This window comes from Salmo trutta, chromosome 23, assembly GCF_901001165.1.
Source record: "Salmo trutta chromosome 23, fSalTru1.1, whole genome shotgun sequence".
In the NCBI taxonomy this organism is placed as follows: Eukaryota; Metazoa; Chordata; class Actinopteri; order Salmoniformes; family Salmonidae; genus Salmo; species Salmo trutta.
The window spans coordinates 37,477,883-37,502,728 of record NC_042979.1 but is presented as its reverse complement, the minus strand read 5'-3'; the positions used below and the strand labels follow the sequence as shown (position 1 = coordinate 37,502,728).

The 24,846-nt window shown below is 44.1% G+C and overlaps 1 protein-coding gene across 2 annotated transcripts; it reads right to left on the bottom strand.

The window, feature by feature from the left end:
• Positions 1–1,874: 1,874 nt before the first annotated feature.
• Positions 1,875–24,560, bottom strand: pkn3 (protein kinase N3). Of its 2 annotated transcripts, none has more exons than XM_029710160.1 (22): positions 24,202–24,560; positions 23,094–23,373; positions 22,615–22,772; positions 20,336–20,465; positions 18,850–19,001; positions 18,189–18,411; positions 17,712–17,894; positions 13,427–13,536; positions 12,309–12,452; positions 9,757–9,832; positions 9,335–9,521; positions 8,859–8,973; positions 8,493–8,566; positions 8,231–8,306; positions 7,941–8,032; positions 7,620–7,796; positions 6,096–6,158; positions 4,420–4,496; positions 4,036–4,178; positions 3,627–3,734; positions 3,331–3,411; positions 1,875–3,227 (listed from the first exon to the last, which is right to left on the bottom strand). In XM_029710160.1, exons 1-22 carry the CDS (start codon positions 24,220–24,222, stop codon positions 3,045–3,047), a joined length of 2,853 nt encoding a protein of 950 aa, XP_029566020.1. In that variant the 5' UTR covers positions 24,223–24,560; the 3' UTR covers positions 1,875–3,044. The 2 variants fall into 2 exon arrangements, with proteins under 2 accessions (XP_029566020.1, XP_029566022.1); XM_029710162.1 differs by having other exon boundaries at positions 22,615–22,769.
• Positions 24,561–24,846: the final 286 nt, after the last annotated feature.

Below are 24,846 nucleotides of genomic sequence, written 5' to 3'. Positions count from 1 at the left end.
TGGAAACACATGGGGGAAAGATCCCAAATCTCCTCATTGCCTCCCAGCAAAATGTGCCTACATTCAGGCTATTGTTTATGTATTTCACACTACGTTGAGGTAAAAACCTTGTATGGATGTCAACCCCAACACATGCTCATGTCATCCTCACCAATCAACTGCATTACAGTTAAAAACTACTGACTACCACCATTGATTTTTGTATGCTAACCAGTTTATACAAACGGAAGTTAGCATTTAGCAGTCACTTCTTCGAAACCTGAAAAGGGCAACTTATAAATGTTATGCAGCAAAAACAGCCAAATACAGTTGAAGTCAGATGTTTACATACACCTTAGCCAAATACATTTAAACTCAGTTTTTCACAATTCCTGACATTTAATCCTAGTAAAAATTCCCTGTCTTAGGTCAGTTAGGATCCCTACTTTATTTTAAGAATGTGAAATGTCAGAATAATAGTAGAGAGAATGATTTATTTCAGCTTTTATTTCTTTCATCACATTTCCAGTGGGTCAGAAGTTTACATGCACTCAATTAGTATTTGGTAGCATTGCCTTTAAATTGTTTAACTTGGGTCAAAATGTTTCAGGTAGCCTTCCACAAGCTTCCCTGAATAAGTTGGGTGAATTTTGGCCCATTCCTCCTGACAGAGCTGGTGTAACTGAGTCAGGTTTGTAGGCCTCCTTGCTCGCACATGCCTTTTTTCAGTTCTGCCCACACATTTTCTATAGGATTGAGGTCAGGGATTTGTGATGGCCACTCCAATACCTTGACTTTGTTGTCCTTAATCCATTTTGCCACAACTTTGGAAGTATGCCACAACTTTGGAAGTATTCCTGACTGATGTTTTGAGATGTTGCTTCAATATACGAAAGTGAAAACATTGATTCAACCAGTGTGCAGGGGCGGTTCTGGGGGGGGACACTCCCACCTACTCCAATGACCTCTTCAGCCCAAAGAACAATTTATAAGACTGAAGAGTTAAATATTTTAGGAATTTGAGCTAAGCGACGGAACACTTGTGTGAGGTAACATATTTACAGAATAGATCATACCATTCCTTGGCTGTATTTAGACAGCCTGCCCAATTCTGGTTTTTTTAAAAAAAAAATTTTTTACACTAATTGGTCTTTTGACCAACCACATCAGATCTGATTGGTCAAAATACCAATTAGTGAAAATAAAATAGAATTGGGCTGCCTGTGTAAATGAAGCCCTTGACAGTTAGGGTAACAGATACATAAAAATCACTTATGGCCTGTTGTACAATTCCATGAGTTTACTAAGTTATACACCAACTTATTTACAGTATAAAGGGACTTTCATATAATCGTGATATAAAACGGTCTATTTTTTAGAGCATTATTTGATTCTTTGTTGGTGTCCTTTCCCCAATATTGACTCTGCATGGAAAGAGCCTCCGTAGCCACTAAGTGGCTGATTGACTAAGGGCTGTACTCAATCCGTATCGTGTAAATTCAGCTTTACAGTGGAATTTAAATTTAAAGGCAATGTTCCTGCGTTGTCGGCTCAAATCGTAAATGTACCTTTACAGCACGCAATCTGTAAAAACAGATTTACGTTGAGTTCCCCAACTCAAGCGTTTGCTTATCTTCTGTGCAATAGGAGAGCGTTGAAAAACAGAAATAAGCAATAATGGTAATATGGACTACTTTTTATAGTATTGGAAAATCGTTCTGGCTCTTCCAGTAGAATTTGAAGATGAGTGATGTGATTTTATATACATTAATGTTTGGTATTGAGTGCTGATTTCAGTGTGAACTGTTTCTGAACAAAATGTATGCATATTCTTTATTTTTAAAATGCAGTACTCCTATGAATAAATTGAATTACAATGGTTTATTTCTGAAAAATGCTTCAAGAGTCCAGTAGATATATTTATTAATTTACATTTCCTTCATGCATTGTAAAGAAAAACAGTTGTTTCATCTCTAGACACATTCTTTTTCATTGTAATTCACAGCATATTTTAGTAATAAAGCATGTATATTCATATGAAATACAATATATAAATGGCAACATACTCGTTACTGGAATGGAATGAAAATGACTCCCTAGGAATACTTAAACTATAATCCTTCCAAAAAGGTTTACTTACAATTACATTTTTTTTTTTTTAAATACTTCAGGATGATGTCAGTTTCAACATGACATTCAATGGCCTAAACCAGCCCAACATGGACCCATGGAATAGGTTGATTACAAAGTAGCACAATACACTTTTTAAACAGCTTCAGGGACCGTTTCCTCCATTAAGATAACATAAACTAGCCAAGGAATGAATGGCGATTCAGTTTGGATCCCCAGGCTAAACATACAAACATCAGTCGCTACAATCAGTGTTAGATCCAAAACAGCAGTGGGTTTACAATAAATATATTTTTCTATCTTCATTTACAGCAAAGATTCTTATGATTGGAGTGTAGTGTTAGGAGGTGCTGGTCATGCATAACCTTCTAATTAGAACCAATTTAAAAAACTCATTATTGCATTGGTGCAATGTTTGAAACAAAGTACTCTTTAATTTAGTTTCACAAATGAATACAAAAGTGCAACAAAATGGCCAATTGATTATTGTTGACAGCACTAAAAAAGTGGCATGTCAAGTATTGATTTGGCAATATCAATGTCGAACCTAGTTGATATACTATCAATATGGAGTGGGAACCTCAAATGAAAAACAAAAAAAACAAGTACAGTTGTAATAAAAGTCAATGTTGAACACCAACACAGAGACACTGACATACCAATCCAGATTTGAACAAGGCAGGCCGAGCTCCCAGTTCTGATTGGCTGTAGAGGTACAGGTGGAGTTCTCATCAGCCACAGACCATATGAACAGTAATGGCCCTGAAGAGGAGATCACGGTAGCCTGTGTCGTCAGTACTCATTCAGCCACAGGTAGCCGTTTGACACAGTGAAGTAAAGGAAACATCTTCAGTGGAGCAGCAACCGTTTTGGCTTTCAGTCCTGTCTGTCCATCCGTCAGTGTATGTTTAAAAGGTCAGTGCAGAGAGGAAAAGTCAAAAATCTGCAAAGATCTCCTGTTGGTCTGCAGTGAGAAAGTAGGGTGTCTGTGGGGGGGTGAGGACTGGCTTGAGCTTTGTGAACTCCTCGTCAAAGTTACTGACGTCCCCCGGCATCTTAATGCGCGGGATGAACGGAGGAACCACTTTTTTGTGAAGCAAGGCCGCCCAGTCCACTCCCTGGGATCAACAACATTATACATCAAATATACTATACCAAAATCTTGGCGATGCTCAACTGAAATGAAATGACACAAAAGCCCCAAATTAAGCTAGTTTTTACCTGGAAGAACCTGTGTTTCTTGACCTCGTTGGCATCCGGCTCTCCTGATCCCAGCCTTCTCTCAGGGTTCTTTTGTAGTAGCTGCAGCACAATTGGAAAGCCTGGCTCAGTCTATGCCCCCCCCCACTATGCATCTTTGTATGTTTCTTCCCACTCGTAGTTTTCATTTTGTGTACTTGCAATGCAGTTTGTTGTTGATTCAGACAACGTAATATAATGATTATTTTTTATATAAAAAGGAGGTAACCTGTATCCAGACCTGTACAAGGCAGTATACTGAGTGATGGCCCACATACCTTCTGGGTGATGGAGACAGACTCTGGAGAGAGGAACCTGGGGTAGCGCACCTCATCATTCACTATGCTGTCAAACACCTCCTCCTCATCGTCACCAGGGAAGGGAGACTGCCACAGACGAGAGAGAGAGCAACAAAAGCCCAACCAACCTCACTCTTTAGCATCCGAAAACATCTTAATTCTAGCAAGACCAATCATCAGAATAATACTTAATGGGATCACAATATGATTGGACATTGTGAGCCAACTGACCAGAAACATCCTTTAGGTTTCTCTATTCATTTCTCTGGACCAAACAGGTAAATTCAACCAAGACCTCAAAATACTTTCTAGATTCACCATAGGAGTGGACCTGTGAGCCAACTGACCAGATCCTCTAGGTTCCATTATTCATCTCTATTTTACTGACCTCTCCCACCAGCATCTCATAGATGAGGACACCCAGACCCCACCAGTCCACACAGCGGGTATAGTTGCTGTCTGTCAGCACCTCAGGGGCTAGGAACTCTGGCGTGCCGCAGAACGTGGAGGTGCGGTCTCCATGACCCATACCTGCACACACACGACGGGGAAAGATAACGTTTTAGCGGGATTGGAGGGGTGTGCATCAAGACAGCAAGCTTGACGCTGTTGTCCCACTTTTAATAGTGAGGCGTTGCTTAGCCCAGGGCTAAAAGCAAATAACTGAACTAAATAAACCTAATAACACTGACTGTTCATTTGATAAACCAAGTGAGTGGGTGGGACAGTGGGTATCAAAGGGAATGGCATAACCATAATGTACCATACGTACCTTCCTTGCACAATCCAAAATCTGCTATCCTCACATAGCCATCTGCGTCCATCAACAGGTTGTCTAGCTTCAGATCCCTGACAGAGAAGAGAGAGATCAGTAACAGGTCGTTTAGCTTCAGATCCCTGAGAGAGAAGAGAGAGATCAGTAACAGGTCGATTAGCTTCAGATCCCCGAGAGAGGAGAGATCAGTAACAGGTTGTCTAGCTTCAGATCCCAGACAGAGAAGAGAGAGATCAGTAACAGGTCGATTAGCTTCAGATCCCAGACAGAGGAGAGAGATCAGTAACAGGTTGTTTAGCTTCAGATCCCTGAGAGAGAAGAGAGAGATCAGTAACAGGTCGTTTAGCTTCAGATCCCTGAGAGAGAAGAGACAGATTAGTAACAGGTTGTCTAGGTTCAGATCCCTGAGAGAGAAGAGAGAGATCAGTAACAGGTCGATTAGCTTCAGATCCCTGAGAGAGAAGAGAGATCAGTAACAGGTTGTCTAGCTTCAGATCCCAGACAGAGAAGAGAGAGATCAGTAACAGGTTGTCTAGGTTCAGATCCCCGAGAGAGAAGAGAGAGATCAGTAACAGGTTGTCTAGCTTCAGATCCCAGACAGAGGAGAGAGATCAGTAACAGGTCGTTTAGCTTCAGATCCCTGAGAGAAGAGAGAGATCAGTAACAGGTTGTCTAGCTTCAGATCCCTGAGAGAGAAGAGAGATCAGTAACAGGTTGTCTAGCTTCAGATCCCAGACAGAGAAGAGAGAGATCAGTAACAGGTTGTCTAGCTTCAGATCCCAGACAGAGAAGAGAGAGATCAGTAACAGGTTGTCTAGGTTCAGATCCCCGAGAGAGAAGAGAGAGATCAGTAACAGGTTGTCTAGCTTCAGATCCCTGAGAGAGAAGAGATCAGTAACAGGTCGTTTAGCTTCAGATCCCTGAGAGAGAAGAGATCAGTAACAGCTTGTCTAGCTTCAGATCCCAGACAGAGAAGAGAGAGATCAGTAACAGGTCGATTAGCTTCAGATCCCTGAGAGAGAAGAGAGAGATCAGTAACAGGTTGTCTAGCTTCAGATCCCAGACAGAGAAGAGAGAGATCAGTAACAGGTTGTCTAGCTTCAGATCCCAGACAGAGAAGAGAGAGATCAGTAACAGGTCGATTAGCTTCAGATCCCAGACAGAGAAGAGAGAGATCAGTAACAGGTTGTCTAGGTTCAGATCCCTGAGAGAAGAGAGAGATCAGTAACAGGTCGATTAGCTTCAGATCCCTGAGAGAGAAGAGAGAGATCAGTAACAGGTTGTCTAGCTTCAGATCCCAGACAGAGAAGAGAGAGATCAGTAACAGGTCGATTAGCTTCAGATCCCTGAGAAGAGAGAGAGATCAGTAACAGGTTGTCTAGCTTCAGATCCCAGACAGAGAAGAGAGAGATCAGTAACAGGTTGTCTAGGTTCAGATCCCTGAGAGAGAAGAGGTGAGAAACATGACAGGATGAAATGAGACAAGAATCAACTGAACCTGTATATAGCTTACTTACTTTGTGCTTTTATTTCTAGTGTGTTTTTGTTGTACTTGACTTAATGTTTTATAGTACGATTGATAACTGCATTGTCGGGAAAGAATGACCCACAGGTAGCTTCTTCGGTGTGTGAAGGCAGAGGGCTGGAAAGCAGTGCTGAGAGAACTTACTCACCGGTAAACTATCTTGTTCTGGTGCAGAAACTCTAGTCCCAGCAGCACGCAGGAGGCATAGAACCTAAACAAGGCACACATATAATGTTGAGTTTAGATACATCAACTCTAAAGCTCGTACTCATTACTGTACCCTTTGTATGAGAATTAGACTAGCCTGAATTATCTATTTGTAGTCACCGGTAGGTACAGTTGAAGTCGGAAGTTCACATACAAGTTTCAATGACTCCAACCTAAGTGTATTTCAACCACTCCACAAATGTCTTGTTAACAAACTATAGTTTTGGCAAGTCGGTTAGGACATCTACTTTGTTCATGACAAGTAATTTTTCCAACAATTGTTTACAGAAGTTTACATACACTAAATTAACCGTGCCTTTAAACAGCTTGGAAAATTCCAGAAAATTATATCATGGCTTTAGAAGCTTCTGATAGGCTAATTGAAATCATTTGAGTCAATTGGAGGTGTACCTGTGGATGTATTTCAAGGCCTACCTTCAAACTCAGTGCCTCTTTGCTTGACATCATGGGAAAATCAAAAGAAATCAGCCAAGACCTCAGAAAAACAATTGTAGACCTCCACAAGTATGTTTCATCCTTCGGAGCAATTTCCAAACATCTGAAGGCACCACATTCATCTGTACAAACAATAGTACGCAAGTAGAAACACCATGGGACCACGCAGCCGTCATACCGCTCAGGAAGGAGACGCGTTGTCTCCTAGAGATGAACGTACTTTGGTGGGAAAAGTGCAAATCAATCCCAGAACAGCAAAGGACCTTATGAAGATACTGGAGGAAGCAGGTACAAAAGTATCTATATGCACAGTAAAACGAGTTCTATATCGACATAACCTGAAAGGCCGCTCAGCAAGGAAAAGCCAATGCTCAAGAACCGGCATAAAAAAGCCAGACTACAGTTTACAACTGCACATGGGGACGAAGATCGTAAGCCCTGACCTCAATCTTATAGAAAATGTGTGGGCAGAACTGATTAAGCGTGTGCGAGCAAGGAGGCCTACAAACCTGACTCAGTTACACCAGCTCTGTCAGGAGGAATGGGCCAAATTTCACCCAACTTATTGTGGGAAGCTTGTGGAAGGCTACCTGAAACGTTTGACCCAAGTTAAACAATTTAAAGGCAATGCTACCAAATACTAATTGAGTGCATGTAAACTTCTGACCCATTGGGAATGTGATGAAAGAAATAAAAGCTGAAATAAATCACTCTCTACTATTATTCTGACATTTCACATAATAAAATAAAGTGGTGATCCTAACTGACCTAAGACAGGGAATTTTTACTAGGATTAAATGTCAGAAATGGTGAAAAACAGTTTAAATGTATTTGGCTAAGGTGTATGTAAACTTCCGACTTCAACTGTACATGTTTGATGTGCCTGTGGCAAATGTACACGACCCTTGCACTAGTCGCATATTTTGTTGCCTTACAGCCTGGAATTGCAATGCTTCACACTAGGGTCGCTGTCATAATGGGGCCTGTGTGTGTGGCTCGTAAGGCTTACTGAGCCTGTCTCTCAGTGAAGATGCTGGTGTGTATGTGGGTCATGAGGTCTCCCCCGGGGGAGTACTCCATCACAAAGCACACGTGGTCCGCCGTCTGGAAACAGCCGTGCAGATTCACCAGGAAGGGATGGTGGGAGGAGTTGATCGTCTCGAAGATCCTCTTCTCACACATTAGACTAAAATCACAGATATATGCACACAAAAAAACAAACAGTAAATAACAATAATAGTATGTTTTAGGTGGAACAGAACTGCTAGTCTTTCTGATCCGGTTCCCTCAACCTGTGGTATGTCTGAATCCACTCACTGTGCTCTCTCACCTGTCCACTTCATCACGCGTCACGACGTCCCCTTTCTTCAAGGCTTTGATGGCATACAGTTTGCCTGACCTCTTGAACTCTGCCAGCAAGACCTTGGGGCAGTGGGGAGGGGGGAAGGATTTAGGTGCAACACATTGAAGGTTGTGAACACCGAACAGAAGAAAACAGGGAAGAACTACTTGGACTTTTTGTTTCCTTGCAAAACGTTTTAATGAATACAACCCAGTGTAACTAAATAAAAGGTTCCATTCTTTAGGTATGAGGGCCTTGGGTTGTGAGTGTGACAGTACCTTTCCAAAGTGTCCTCGCCCCAGAACCGAGATGCAGTTGAAATCTTCCATTTGCATCCCACCACTCACTTTCCTCCTGAACACAGAACAAACGAGGAGGGAACGTGAAAGAGGAGGAGGGAGGGGGGTTAGATAACTAGGTAACAAACATCACTTCCAGTCCTGACGGGGCTAAAACAATAAGTAGTCGTTTTGGGTTACTGGTGTGTGTGTGTGTGTGTGTGTGCGTGTAGGAGGTGGTTATACTGAATGAGAGACATACTTAGCACTGGGCTGAGATACAGTCTTTGGCTTGGGCGTTGGCCTGTTATCCTCTGTTGAATGACCTTTGGAGGACTAAGGGAAGGAAGGGAGAGAGAACAAAAATAACCTGAAGACAGAGACATTTGATACTCAAAAAAAACATGAAAGTGGACGAGCCCCTAAATGCTGTAGAACTGCAACGTCACTGTGAAAGTGAGACCATGGAAACACAATGTCTAGAACACAATCCTATTCATATGAGTGAAACTATGAGCGGAGACTTTGTAATACTCCTGAAACATTAAAAAATATTTTTTAAACTATTATATTAATATATTAACGCAATCTTAAAAATAAAAAGTAGTTCTTCCTGTTAGTCTCCTACCTGAGAGAGAGTGGTTTGCCACATGGATTCTGATGCGAGAGTTTTCCCCACATTGTTCTGCAGGGCCTTGGTGGGGCGATCCTCACTGAAGTCCAATTTCACCACAGCAGAATCTCTACAATGACAGAACTAGCCTTCAGAAAACATTTCCATTACTGTAATCAATACCAGTGTCAGAGTTTTGTCACATGTACAAGTATAGTGAAATGCTTGACTTTCAAGCTAATCTAGGATCAGGCCCTCCCTGTCCATACTCCTGGTCATTATGATCTTAAAGACAAAAGTGATCCTATACCAGCCCTCCTACTCTGAGACTATTTGTGAATGTGGGCCACAAAATCAATGTTACAGTTGGTCTTTCCTAAAAAGGGGGCCTGGGTGCCCCCTCCAACTTACCTTAGCAGAGGGGGCCTGGGAGGTGCCCCCTCCAACTTACCTTAGCAGGGGGGGCCTGGGAGGTGCCCCCTCCAACTTACCTTAGAGGGGGGGTGGACTTGGCCATCTTCTCCATGGAGGGGGGCGAGGTGATGGCCATGTCAGAGCCCATCAGTGGGGGGCTCATGGCCTGCAAGGAACCATTGCAGGGGGGCAGGACGCTCATCATCAGACGCCCCCACGTGGCAAAATTCATGTTCATCTGGGCCGCCCGCAGGAAATTCTTCCCTAAGAAAACAGGATGTGATGTCAGAAGTAATTTACGGGGGGGGGGGGGACGACCATGTATGCACATATGACTGGATAAAAACTTCTGCTAAATGGCATACATATTATATTTAGCCAAAAGCTACGCTTTTTGAGATGTGTTGAAGCCAGGTTGTGGTACAGGGTAAAGGCAGCTAAAGACAGTTTGGTCGGTTTCCCATGTCATGATATATTGAAAAATATCAGGAACTTATACCTTTTTCTTTAGGGAATATGCGCTTCTGTCTCTGAAGTTTAGGATGCCACTCAATGACAGGGTTGATGAATGTCACCTACAATAAACAGTAAAACATAATGGTTAACTGTGGTTGTAGCATCAAATAGAAAGTGCAGTGGTCATGGTTGTGGTCCGGTAACAATCTAGAAGAGATGGTGTTGATTTCATATCAAACAGAATGCATATGGTAATTGTGACCATGAACAATGGTGATTGTAACAATTATGACAATGTCTAATGGCGATTGTGATATAAATAGGTGATTTCAACATTATGACCATTAGGGATTGTCACATGGTGATTGTAACATATATAAATTGTGACATAATGTCTAATAGTGATTGTGACAATTTCTAATGGCGATTGTGAAATATTAGTGATTGTGACATTAGTAACATACACTCAGTGGCCAGTTAATTAGGTACACCACCCCGTTCACAAGAAACGGTTCGCTCCTACAGACAGAGTCAAGTGGCCATGGCTTGCTATATAAAGCAGGCAGACAGGCATCGAGGCATTCAGTTACTCTTCGACTGAACGTTAGAATGGGCAAAACGAGGGACCTAAGCGTCTTTGAACGTGGTATGATCGTCGGTGCCTGGCACGCCGGTAGCAGTTTGCAGAGAATGGTGCAACAAACAAAAAACATCCAGTCAGCGGCAGTCCTGTTGGAGAAAACAGTTAGTTGATGAGAGGTCGAAATGTGCACGCTAACAGGCGGGCCACAAACCGGCAAATAACGGCTGAGCACAACAGTGGTGTGAGCAAAGGCATCTCAGAAAGCACAACTCGTCGGCCTTGTCACGGATGGGCTATTGCAGCAGACGACCACACCGAGTTCCACTCCTATCAGATAAAAACAAGAAGAAGCGGCTCCATTTACATAAGTATTCAGATCCTTTACTCAGTACTTTGTTGAAGCACCTTTGGCAGCGATTACATCCTCGAGTCTTCTTGGGTATGACGCTACACGCTTGGTACACCTGTATTTGGGAAGTTTCTCCCATTCTTCTCTGCAGTTCCTCTCAAGCTCTCAGGTTGGATGAGGAGCGTCACTGCACAGCTATTTTCAGGTCTCTCCAGAGTTGTTCGATCGGGTTCAAGTCCTGGCTCTGGCTGGGCCACTCAAGGACATTCAGAGACTTGTCCCAAAGCCACTCCTGCATCGTCTTGGCTGTGTTCTTAGGGTTGTTCTGTTGGAAGGTGAACCTTCCTGAGCGCTCTGGAGCAGGTTTTCAATCAAGGATCTCTGTACTTTACTCCATTCATCTTTCCCTTGATCCTGGCTAGTCTCCCAGTCCCTGCCGCTGAAAAACATCCACACAGCATGATGCTGCTACCACCATGCTTCACTGTAAAGATGGTATTGGCCAGGTGATGAGTGGTGCCTGGTTTCATCCTTATTTCTCATGGTCAGAGTCCTTTAGGTGCCTTTTGGCAAACTCCAAGTGGGTGTGCCTTTTACTGAGGAGTGGCTTCCGTCTGGCCACTCTACCATAAAGGCCTGATTGGTGGAGCGCTGCAGAGATGGGAGAACCTTCCAGAAGGACAACCATCTCCACAGAGGAACTCTGGAGCTCTGTTAGAGTGACCATGGGGTTCTTGGTTGCCTCCCTGATCAAGGCCCTTCTCCCCGATTGCTCAGTTTGGCCAGGCGGCCAGCTGGTTCCAAACTTCTTCCATTTAAGAATGATGGAGGAACATTCAGCGCTGCAGACATTTTTTTGGTACCCTTCCCCAGATCTGTGCCTTGACACAGTCCTGTCTCAGAGCTCTATGGACAATTCCTTTGACCTCATGGCTTGGTTTTTGCTCTGACATGCACTGTCAACTGTGGGACCTGATATAGACAGGTGTGTGCCTTTCCAAATCCATTGAATTTACCACAGGTAGACTCCAATCAAGTTGTAGAAACATCTCAAGGATTATCAATGGAAACAGGATGCACCTGAGCTTAATTTGAAGTCTCATAGCTGGGTCTGAATACTTATGTAAATAAGGTATTTGTTTATTATAAATTTGCTAAAATTTCTAAAAACTTGCTTTGTCATTATGGGGTATAGTGTTGATTGATGAGGAAAAATATAAATTTAATCCAATTAGAATAAGGCTGTAACGTAACAAAATGTGGAAAAAAGTCAAAGGTTCTGAATACTCTCCAAATGCACTGTAATGTCTAATAGTGAATATAATAGTGATCAATCAAATGTATTTCTGAAGCCCTTTTTACATCAGCAGATGTCACAAAGTGCTATACAGAAACCCAGCCTAAAACCCCAAAAAGCAAGCAATGCAGGTGTAGACGCACGGTGCCTACGGAAAAACTCCCTAGAAAAGGCAGGAACCTAGGAAGAAACCTAGATGAACCAGGGTCTAAGGGGTAGCCAGTCCTCTTCTGGCTGTGCCGGGTGGAGATTACAAGAGTACATGGCCATTAAGGCCAGAGAGCGTGACATATTACTGATTGTGGCATATATAATATAGACTGTGACAATGTCTTATTGTGATTGTGAAATAAGGGTGCTAGTTACCTCAGCGAACAGCATGCCCTGGGGCTCCAGGTAAAGACACATGCCGTGGCGCTGGTTGTCCAGGAAGTCCTCTAGACGTAGGAACTTGACCCCACACAGAGCCCTCCAGTCCCGCCAATACACCCCAATCTCCAGCTCCCTGGACTGGAAACAGACAGTAATTTTTAGGGAAGGAAATGCAAAAAGATTTGCAGGGAAAAGGGAAAATGTTTACAGACTGCAACACCTTATCTTCCTCTAAAAGAAATAACACTTAATCTTGTTTATCTTTAAAATGCCCCAGCCTGAGGCTTTCCGCAGCACAATCCAAAATACCAGTACAGCGCCACTCAGATGTGCCATTTTAAGACTTATAGTGGTCATCTATGAACATCTTGGCCATGTTCTGTTATAATCTCCACCTGGCACAGCCAGAAGAGGACTGGCCACCCTTCATAGCCTGGTTCCTCTCTAGTTTCTTCCTAGGTTCCGGGCTTTCTAGGGAGTTTTTCCTAGCCACTGTGCTTCTACACCTACATTGCTTGCTGTTTGGGGTTTTAGGCTGGGTTTCTGTACAGCACTTTGTGACATCAGCTGATGTAAGAAGGGCTTTATAAATACATTTGATTGATTGATTGATTGAGAGGATGCGGACAAAGTAGTGTGTGCCCTTGAGCTAGGAGCTGAAAGTAGTCTTAGAGCTCAACCATTGCCTCTAAAAGCCTGGCATGGGGCTATGGTTGAGATTAGTGGAAAGTGTTAAAGGATTAGCAGTGGGATTAAATCTGCAGAGTGGGAGTGGAGGCATGAGATGGGATAGCAGTGAGCAATCGCCTCTAATAGTTGTTAAAGCCAGCAGACTCTTGCTTTAAGCATCGATGAGACAAGAGTGCCATTGATAGATCAACTGTTTGGAGGTGGCGTACCGGTAACTTTGATTTTGAATTGTGTAGGTGACAACTGAAGGCCGGGGATCCTCCCCATAATTATTATTGCAATCTAAAGCCAATTTCCTGCATTTCAACACTATTTAACATGACTCATGGCACCAACAGTGTGTTACTTTGAGAAAATACAGTTTCCATGCAAAGGAATAGAATGTGTGAACTGCTCCTACTGGTGTTAAACAAAACACTGACCCGCTCCAGCTCGATGCTGAAGCTCTGGTCCCAGGCATCCTTGCTCAGGGCTCTCCAGTGTGTCCGGCCCACCATCCTGTTGTCCACCTTCAGCACCGCACTGATCTCCGCTGTGGACAGCATACAGTGGGACAGATAGACAGTCAGTACACCTCCACAGACACACACTAGCTGTCCCAGTCAGATATTGACTGGGATAGTAAATTACCACAGCCAAAGATACTGGGTTTAATGAAGAGAACAGGGCCATATCCTTAGCTACTTTTCTCAGGTGAGGATTTCTGCTCTTAGTACAGGCTATCTGCAGGTTCCATGAAGTTGAATGTAAGACTGACCTTTTTAAGTGCCACCTGGAATGCAAATTAATACAAATGCTTAGGTCTGCATGCACCACACACCTGCTAATATTCCTCTCCTAAAGTGAGCCCATATTGGCAATAAGTAGTATTTCAGGGCTGGTTATAGCCTACATGGTTCATATCAGGCAGGTGTGTTATTTTAGCAATTGGCATTCCCCTGTAGCCTAACGAATGTAGTAGCATAGTGGCTAGGCTATAGATGGCCGAATCATGAGGTTGCCCATCTGCATTTATTTAGGCTACCCATTAGCTAGATCACAAACTATGTTTCCAGAAATACCAATAATGTTACCAGCTTAGTATAACGATACTCAATACGATACCCCTGTGAAAAAATGCCTTCAAGTCAAATATACAGAACTGTTACTGTATAAAACATGTGGTCAACTCTCCATCTGGAGAGCTAGGCCACTGGGTGTGCAGGCTTTTGATTCAGCACTGCTCAAACACACCCAAGTAACCTTAACATGGTCCCATTGAGCAGTTGATTTGTAGAATCAGGTGTGTTAGAGGGGCTGGAACAAAAGTCTACACACCCAGTAGCTCTTTTGGGCGGTACTGTGCTAAAACTGACTGCAACCAAAAAGTATAATAAAACAATTCCCTCATTCAGTGAATCGGGTATCAAAGAAGCTACAGTTGAAGTCGGAAGTTTACATACACTTAGGTTGGAGTCATTAAATCTCATTTTTCAACCACTCCACAAATGTCTTAAACTATAGTTTTGGCAAGTCGGTTAAGGACATCTACTTTGTGCATGACACAAGTCATTTTCCCAACAATTGTTTACACACAGATTATTTCACTGTATCACAATTCCAGTGGGTCAGAAGTTTACATACACTAAGTTGACTGTGCCTTTAAACAGCTTGGAAAATTCCAGAAAAATGGCATGGCTTTAGAAGCTTCTGATAGGCTAATTGACATCATTTGAGTCAATTGGAGGTGTACCTGTGGATGTATTTCGTGGCCTACCTTCAAACTTTGCTTGACATCATGGGAAAATCTAAACAAATCAGCCAAGACCTCAGACATTTTTTTTTGTAGACCTCCACAAGTCTGGTTCATCCTTGGGAGCAATTTCCAAATGCCTGAAGGTACCACGTTCATCTCTACAAATAGTACGCAAGTAGAAACACCATGGGACCACGTAGCCGTCATACCGCTCAGGAAGGAGACGTGTTCGGTCTCCTAGAGATGAACGTACTTTGGTGCGAAAAGTGCAAATCAATCCCAGAACAGCAGCAAAGGACCTTGTGAAAATGCTGGAGGAAACACATACAAAAGTATCTATATCCACAGTAAAACGAGTCCTATAATCGACATAACCTGAAAGGCCGCTCAGCAAGGAAGAAGCCACTGCTCCAAAACCGCCATAAAAAAGCCAGACTACGGTTTGCGACTGCACATGGGGATAAAGATCTTACAGTTCTATTTAAAAAATAAACAAATAAAAAGTTTGGCCATAATGACCATTGTTGTGTTTGGAGGAAAAAGGGGGAGGCTTGCAAGCCGAAGAACACCATCCCAACCATGAAGCACGGGGGTGGCAGCGTCATTTGGGGGTGCTTTGCTGCAGGAGGGACGGGTGCACTTCACAAAATAGATGCCATCATGAGGTAGGAAAGTGTGGATATGTTGAAGCAACATCTCAAGACATCAGTCAGGAAGTTAAAGCTTGGTCGCAATTGGGTCTTCCAAATGAACAATGACCCCAAGCATACTTCCAAAATTGTGGCAAAATGGATTAAGGACAACAAAGTCAAGGTATTGGAGTGGCCATCACAAAGCCCTAACCTCAATCCCATAGAAAATTTGTGGGCAGAACTGAAAAAGGCATGTGCGAGCAAGGAGGCCTACAAACCTGACTCAGTTACACCAGCTCTGTCAGGAGGAATGGGCCAAAATTCACCCAACTTATTGTGGGAAGCTTGTGGAAGGCTACCTGAAACGTTTGACCCAAGTTAAACAATTTAAAGGCAATGCTATCAAGTACTAATTGAGTGTATGTAAACTTCTGACCCACTGGGAATGTGATGAAAGAAATAAAAGCTGAAATAAATCACTCTCTACTATTATTCTGACATTACACATTCTTAAAATAAAGTGGTGATCCTAACTGACCCAAGACAAGGAATCTCTTACTAGGATTAAATGTCAGGAATTGTAAAAAACTGAGTTTAAATGTATTTGGCTGAACTTCCGACTTCAGCTTTAGCTATTTAATCCAACATGTTCAGGGACAGCATGATCTCTATTTTGATGCGCAATATGTCAAAATAAGATCCAGAATTATCAGATATATTTTTGGGCTCTTTAGAGACTAATTTGCTTGCATGTTTTTGGTGTTGCTCAACTGTCAGTATGCATCTATCTTTTCACTTCATGTGTAAAGGGGGAGAAGGAGTGAGCACCAGCAGCAAAACAGGGACAGGGCAGATACTTTCATTGCAGGAAGCAGGTTAATTAATGCACATTACTGTTGACCAAAGAATGGTTTTAGAACCAAAAAAATCTGCAGGAATGTTGTGTAGCCCAATCACTGACGTAAGCAAAATTGCTTCGGTAAGAGGAGGGCAAAGTCGTTGTCGGTAATTTTTTCGGTTTATCATCCCAGCTCTAGTTAGTCTATAAAATTGTACATGCTATCTAGCTCTTTCCTCTGGCAACAGCCTGACTCACACTGGCTCACGGACATGTACACACACAGAGACAGGCGGTTGGGATGGCTCTCTAACAGGCGGTTGGGATGGCTCTCTAACAGGCGGTTGGGATGGCTCTCTAACAGGCGGTTGGGATGGCTCTCTAACAGGCGGTTGGGATGGCTCTCTAACAGGCGGTTGGGATGGCTCTCTAACAGGCGGTTGGGATGGCTCTCTAACAGGCGGTTGGGATGGCTCTCTAACAGGCGGTTGGGATGGCTCTCTAACAGGCGGTTGGGATGGCTCTAACAGGCGGTTGGATGGCTCTAACAGGCGGTTGGATGGCTCTCTAACAGGCGGTTGGATGGCTCTCTAACAGGCGGTTGGGATGGCTCTCTAACAGGCGGTTGGGATGGCTCTCTAACAGGCGGTTGGGATGGCTCTCTAACAGGCGGTTGGGATGGCTCTCTAACAGGCGGTTGGGATGGCTCTCTAACAGGCGGTTGGGATGGCTCTCTAACAGGCGGTTGGGATGGCTCTCTAACAGGCGGTTGGGATGGCTCTCTAACAGGCGGTTGGGATGGCTCTCTAACAGGCGGTTGGGATGGCTCTCTAACAGGCGGTTGGGATGGCTCTCTAACAGGCGGTTGGGATGGCTCTCTAACAGGCGGTTGGGATGGCTCTCTAACAGGCGGTTGGGATGGCTCTCTAACAGGCGGTTGGGATGGCTCTCTAACAGGCGGTTGGGATGGCTCTCTAACAGGCGGTTGGGATGGCTCTCTAACAGGCGGTTGGGATGGCTCTCTAACAGGCGGTTGGGATGGCTCTCTAACAGGCGGTTGGGATGGCTCTCTAACAGGCGGTTGGGATGGCTCTCTAACAGGCGGTTGGGATGGCTCTCTAACAGGCGGTTGGGATGGCTCTCTAACAGGCGGTTGGGATGGCTCTCTAACATCTTGAAAGTGTGAAAGTATTATTTGAGTTTTTTCACTGTGGAAGAATTAAGCAGTGGCACAATATAACGGAAACACTGTAGTCATCTCTGTCGCAGATTTTAAGACCTATAAAAACTCAATTTAAGACATTTTAAAACTTAAGGCTTTTAAATCAGATAAAAGACTACGACTCAAGGACCTGTGGACACCCTGCTAGTAAGTAAATTACCACTCCTTGTTCCTGAACGATAGAAAAGTACGAAACATTTGCATGTTTTCCATGACTTGTATTTTTATGGGAGTAACTAAAATGTAAAACAACATTTGCATAGGACTAATGTAGACTCACTGGAGAGCTCATCGGTCTTGGTGATTTTGCCGTTGGTGCTGCGTCCGGATAGACCGGCCCTCATCTTCAGGGACTTGGCCTCGGAGGGGCTGCCGGGGGTGGAGGTAACGCAGGCCATGCGGCACCGACCCGGCACTGACTCCTGCAGGTCCTGGCAGCCCATCAGACGCACCTCCAACCGACCTGGAGAGAGACGAGACAACATACAGGGAACATTAGTTCAGGCTTACTGCCCTGAGAAGGCAATTCAAACTCCATGTCCTTGGCAGAACTTTATACAAGGGCATACACACATTTTGTAACGGTCTTTTCATGCAAGTAATTTCCTTCAGGGTCACATCAATATACTATACGACAACAAAATATCAAAAACCATACAAAAATAACACAATGAGACCAAAAATACCACACACACACATTTTGAATAGTTAACTAAATCAGGCCGCTATAGCATAGAGTAACAACGCTGTCAGCTACCTGTGAGAGTGGCAGGTTTGAAGAAGGAGGACGACGAACAGGAAGAGGTGGAGTTGAGGCGCTCCAGCTGCAGACCCAGGGAGGGCGAGGAAGCACCCAGTGTGAGCTCCTCCTTGATAATGGACAGTTTGGGGTGGTCCCCGGGCAGCTCGGCTAGACGGCGCTCCAGAGACAGACGCAGAAGGTCCAGCTTCTGGCACGACTCCTGCAACCTTGTCTGGGCCTGGGGGACACATATACAGTCAGATACATGAGAACAAACACACTTTTAGATTTTCCTTGTGACCCACAAGGTACACATAACTAATGTTTCCAGCCAGGAAAACATTAACTGGAATCCTTAACGGTGAAACTGCCACGTCCGTTTGCAATATTACAACAAAGAAGTTACTGCAAACAAATAACTATTTTTTCCCCCTCAGACATCATTGCATAGAAAGGCAACATAAGTACAGCATTTATTTATTTTTTTACCTTGAAGCACAACGCTCCCCACTTCTGCTTCGTCAAAAAAACTAAAACAATAACAATGTCTGTGGGACGGACAGTGGCGCCGTTTCCCACTACTGCAGATTCCATCTTTAAGCTGCAACCCAAAAGGAATCAGACCTGTATTTACCAGATTTCCTCTAAAGACCTCAGCTATATCCTGGTGCCCTACCTCTGCCAGTGCGCGGCGGTCCTGCACTTTGCGCCCGCCCAGGTGCTTGACCACATTCTTGGCCCCCTCTGCCACTGCAGCCTCGATCTTCAGGTGGTGCCGTAGCTCAGCCACCCGCAGCTCTAGAGGACTGATCGTCTCAGAGGGACGGCCTGCAGGGAGGGAGGAGGAGGAATGGGTGAGTATTTATTCACCAATGGACGAACAATTAAAAGAACGGCACTGGAAAAAACACTAAATGTACAGTAACACATACACTACATGACCAAAAGTATGTGGAAACCTGCGCGAACATCTCATCCCAAAATCATGGCCATTAATATGGAGTTGGTCCCCCCTTTGCTGCCATAACAGCCTCCACTCTTCTGGGAAGGCTTTCCACTAAATGTTGGAACATTGCTTCCATTCAGCCACAAGAGCATTAGTGAGGTCGGGCACTGATGTTGGGCGATTAGGCCTGGCTCGCAGTCGGCATTCCAATTCATTCCAAAGGTGTTCGGTAGGATTGAATTAAGTGCTCTGTGTAGGCCAGTCAAGTTCTTCCACACAGATCTCGACAAACCATTTCTGTATGGACCTCGCTTTGTGCACGGGGGCATTGTCATGCTGAAACAGGAAAGGGCCTTCCCCAAACTGTTGCCACAAAGTTGAAAGTCATTGTATGCTGTAGAGTTAAGATTTCCCTTCACTGGAACTAAGGGGCCTAGACCAAACTATGAAAAACAGCCCCAGACCATTATTTCTCCTCCACCAAATTTTACAGTTGGCAGGTAGCGTTCTCCTGGCAGCCGCCAAACCCAGATTTGTCCGTCGGACTGCCAGATGGTAAAGTATGATTCATCACTCCAAATAATGCGTTTCCACTGCTCCAGAGTCCAATGGCGGCGAGCTTTACACCACTCCAGCCGACGCTTGGCATTGCGCATGGTGAACTTAGGCTTGTGGGCAGCTGTTCGGCCATGGGAACCCATTCCATGAAGCTCCCGACTAACAGTTATTGTGCTGTCGTTGCTTCAGTGGTCCCGTTCTGTGAGCTTGTGTGGCCTACAACTTCGCGGCTGAACCGTTGTTGCTACAAGATGTTTCCACTTCACAATAACAGTACTAACAGTTGACCGGGGCAGCTCTAGCAGGGCAGAAATTTGATGAACTGACTTGTTGGAAAGGGGCCACCCTATGACAGTGCCACGTTGAAAGTCACTGAGCACTTCATTACGGGCCATTCTACTCCCAATGTTTGTCTTTGGAGATTGCATGGCTGTGTGCTCGATTTTATACACCTGTCAGCAACAGGTGTGGCTGAAATAGCCGATTTGAAGGGGTGTCCACTAATTACATACTTTTGGCCATGTAGTGTATAACCAAGACATGGCAAAGGACAAACAAGCTCACACACACACACAACCTGTGTGTGTGTATATATATATATATATAGATAGATATATATATATATATATATATATATCTATCTATCTATCTATCTTACCGTCTGTCTCTGTGGCTTCCCGCTCCCCCTCTCTAGCTTGGGTGACTTTGACAATCTGCATGCGGAGCAGCTCAATCTTGGTGCGGCTATCCTGAAGCATCTGCTGGGCCATGGACAGCATCTTACGGTCCTTGGGAGGGGAGACCACACAAGACAGTTCTACCTCAAAAAATATCCAACTAGTGCACAAGTCAGCCATGTCCTGTACCTCACCTGTCCATGATACAGCATCCCTTAACAGCATTGGCCACTTACAGCAGTCCTAGTGCCCATGTTCATTGACATGCATGGTGCTATTTTTTATTTAACCTTTATTTAACTAGGCAAGTCAGTTAAGAACAAATTCTTATTTACAATGACGGCCTAGGAACAGTGGGTTAACTGCCTTGTTCAGGGGCAGAACGACAGATTTTTACCTTGTCAGCTCGGGAATTCGATCCAGCAACCTTTCAGTTACTGGTCCAACGCTCTAACCACTAGGCTACCTGCCGCCCCGTACTAGCCAACACCCATCTCCACTAACACGCCTTCCCTCAAAGTCCACGACATCATGATGAATGGGGCCCTCGAGAACTCTGCCTTGCCAAGTTTTAATTGACAGCTCAGCCAAATCCTTTACAAGCAGCAACATTCCTCTGATGTGAACACTCTCGGGCGGTGTCCCCATAGGATTTCCAAAGTAAAAGTAAGGTGGTGTAACCTAGCCAATCCTTTCATTCTCATGAATGGAGAAGATGGGGAAGGGAAGCGGTGTAGTTACCGCTTGGGTCAGATAATCTAAATTGCAATTCAAGGCAGGTGAGGTGCTCTCTGCAGCACCACACCGTAGTTGTTAGTATGCAGATTTACTCACTGTTACAGTAAATCGTGCATACCTTACTCATTTTAGGAATCAAGCATTAACGTAGGCTTAAATTAAGTAGAAAATCTCATGCCGCAAATGTTAGAAATGAGCCCTCAGGTGTTTTACTGCTTGGCTGGAACAAAAGCCTGCACCCACACATAAGCCCACTTTAACTTCTTTAAACAGTCACATTTCATTGGTAGCACATTTTTGCTAGAATTTTTCCCTTTACAAAAGTCCTAATTTATGAACATCCTCAGACCCTATGGGCTTAAAACCCTTAATGTTAGGATTACAGCTGGTAATTGGTTATGGCTAGTGTTACATTTTTAATCGTTTCACAAGCCGCTCTCTGGCCTCACCTTGAAATGCAGGGAGGTGTAATGGGTTCACACTCAAAAAGATGTTGCATAAAGCTTTCTTCATTATTCAACGTTTTTAATTATTTTCACTGCATCAGGGATAGTGTACACAGACATTTTGGCTTTATAGCCTTCAGTGTGTGTAGGTACAATTTTCTTTAATTCATAACAGCATTTGTAAAGAATATGCGATAAGTCACCCCCCCCTTTTGTCGGGGTGTCCTTCCTGGGCTGCTCATTTACAGAGTTTATCCACTCTTCACTGGCTAGCGACACAGACCACCATACTCGGTCCTTCTGTCCCCTTCACTCGCTCTTAACACTTAAGACACCCAGCTTCTCAGAACAACAGCATGCTGAGAGCATCCTCCTTCAGTCAACTTCGTCCCCCCTCCTTGCTTTTCTCCCTCTGGAAACAGACTTCCTTCCAAAGGACAAGTTTACCTCTGTGCCTGGAAGGACCCTGGCTGACTATACCCTACAACTACATTGGCTGGCATAGAGTCACATGGTCTGCTGCTGTTGCCAGGCCGGGAGGAGAGAAGTCCACACATACACACCCTTCTTCTGAGCCGACTGGGTTAATGTTTGTGTGAGCATATCTCCAAGTTTGAGTGACTGAGTGTGTGTGTGTGAGTATGTGCATGTGGTGGGAACTCCATACACAAGCAGAGTCTGAAACGCACAGAACAGTGGAGGCATAAATCACTAGCTGCCAGTGCAGAGTTCAACAGTGGGCCTACTGAACATTCAAAATGACAAAACAAATGGGAGCCTTGTGTCCAATATACAAGCCACTACATTAGACAGCATGATGTATTCTGTTCTTCAACAGAGTCAATATCACCCAAGGAGGACTTTAAAGGAGTGTGTGCATCTTGGGGGGGACAGAGTGCTAAAATCCTTCTGGCATTGGTCCAAAACAAAAGTACTGAGGCACTATAAATGCCTTAATTGAATTGGTTCTTCACTCATGTGGTGAGTATAGTGGTTTCCCAAACATTGACCTTAGTGGCATGTGTTACATGGAAAGCTCATTTGACAGATGCATAGTGTAAATGTGTGTGCCAAACCTTGACGGAGCTGCTGACGTAAGTCTGGATGATGTTCTCGGCCCCCTGCTTCACCTTGGTCTCCATGGTGAGCTGTTTCTTCAGGGCACAGATGCGCCCGGCAAGCGGTGATGTCACCTCCTCCCAGCGACATGGGTCAGGCGACATGCTGTCATCTGCTTTGACCGAGACACAAGCAGTGAGTGACAGGACAGAAAGTTTGGGATACAGTTGCTGAAAAAGCCTATACAGTGATCTATTAGTCTTAGCCTATTCCTTGCAACAAAAACGTACAATTACTTGTTCCTACTGCTAATAGTATCTGTTTCAGATGGCAGATTGATCATAATTTGTCAAAAGATAATATTGTCATGATGATCATCATGATTATTACTAGCCTGTATGTGTTGTAAAGCTAACTCCCATGTCTATGGTCATTGTCAACCATAGAAGTCAGCTTCACAGAAAACCCCAGATCTGAGAACAGTCATGATTATTACCTGTGGGGCTGTCCTTCTGGGGCTTGGGGGTGATGGCACGGGTGTTGAGCTCCTGCAGCTCCCAGTGCAGTTGCTCCAGCTTGCGGCTCGACGCCCTCAGCTGGCCCTCCACTTCGGCGGCGCTCTTACGGTTAGTAACGGCCCGCCGCAGTCTCTCGGCCGCATCCTTGATCCTCAGCTCCCGCTGGATCTCCTGCCTCAGCAGGGTGCGTGCGTCCTCCAGCCGCTGCTGGAACTCCGGGTCCAGGATGTCCCCCTCCAACCGGCCCGCAGGCAGGTGCTTTGGGAGGGATGGAACTTTTGATGAATGGAATGTGGCAAGTTGGCAACGGTTTATATAAGAGCAAATTGCAACAACCGGGCCAATATAAGCCAATGTGTTGTGTTTGCATGTGGCACCAGTTTTTGTCCAATCAGAACATTTGTAGACGAAAGCTCTATAGAAGAACAACCCTCCCTGCCTAAAGGCTAAGGGAAACACTGAATCATCTGACCACACTTCTGACACACCCTGACATCCACCGGCCAAATCAGAATTAATACTGTAACTACTCATTTATGCTTTTTAGCACTGGATATTTCAAGAAAGGTACATTGTAGTTGGTGATGGAGCAGTGTTATGGCTTGATAAGTAGAGAACCGAGAGTAGATATAACTCTCCGGCATGTCGGCCAATGGAGTTTTTGGCTGGTTACAAGTGGAAAAACCCCTGTCTGACTGTCAACAGTAACACGAATCATTGAAACAAACAGGTTGATATAGTTTGCTAGCTACTTTGATATTTCCCAGGCTGCATTGTTGCATTATGAAAATGTAATTAATAAAAGCTAAGTAAAGTGGGGAAACCAGTTTAACCAGAACCCCTCCATTGTCTGGTGCTATTCACAAGGATTTTTCACTAGACAGTGGTAGAAACACATCTTGATGAGAGAGATGCTTTTGTAGATAGTAAATTCACGTCAGCTTGCTAGCAAACTAGCCAACTGCTCAGCAAACTGAACCGATAAGAAAAGTTGTGAAGTTAGCTACCCATTGCTTCTTTCTACTAGCTGAAGAACAGTTCGATAAAAGGCGCACAATTAGGCTAAATAAAACAATCTGTGCTTACCTGTAATGTTAAACCTGCCATGTCAGACTCAAAATGTCAGAAACGCGATTATGGATTTCAAACTGGGAGGGTTGGGAAAATAGCCATACACTGACCACTCTAAAGTCAGCGTCTCGTCCAGTGTCGCTCGAAAGAAACACAATTGAACAACTTTATAACCAGTTTAAATAACGTGAACAGATTTTTTTTTTTTTTTGTTACCACGACCGACATCTAAAAGTTGTAAAAGTGACAAAGGCGCAGTAAAGCGTTCTCACGTACCGGTTCCTCGTCCATTGAATATATTTGGTGGCAAAAGCAAACTGTCTGGACTTCCTGGCATTACACACTGCTGATGGTTTGAATAAACATCGACCCCTCCCCTTCCAAAATGTCGATTGGCTGAATGTCCTGTCAACCAAAGCACAACCACAAGAATGTCCAATCAGATCGTCTCCCGTGCTATTTTGGATCATCCTTTTTGTGCACCTGCCAAGGTAACTCTTTCTCTGAAAACAAAGTTCTATTTACTCTCAAAACTGTTTATACCATAACAGATTTCCATTTAACAAAATAACAGATTTCCATTTAACAAAATAGCCCAAATGTGCTGGCAAAATGCAGTATTGTTTTAATTATTGTTGTCAATCAATAATTACTAACCTA

Bases quoted from the DNA above. Each gene is read 5' to 3' on its own strand.
- pkn3 (XM_029710160.1), bottom strand. From the start codon at position 24,222: ATGGCAGGTTTAACATTACAG. The intron at 22,773-23,093 runs GTAATAATCATG...TCTCGGTCAAAG, and splicing joins CCAGAAGGACAGCCCCACAG to CAGATGACAGCATGTCGCCT. The intron at 8,307-8,492 runs GTATGTCTCTCA...TTCTGTGTTCAG, and splicing joins GTATCTCAGCCCAGTGCTAA to GAGGAAAGTGAGTGGTGGGA.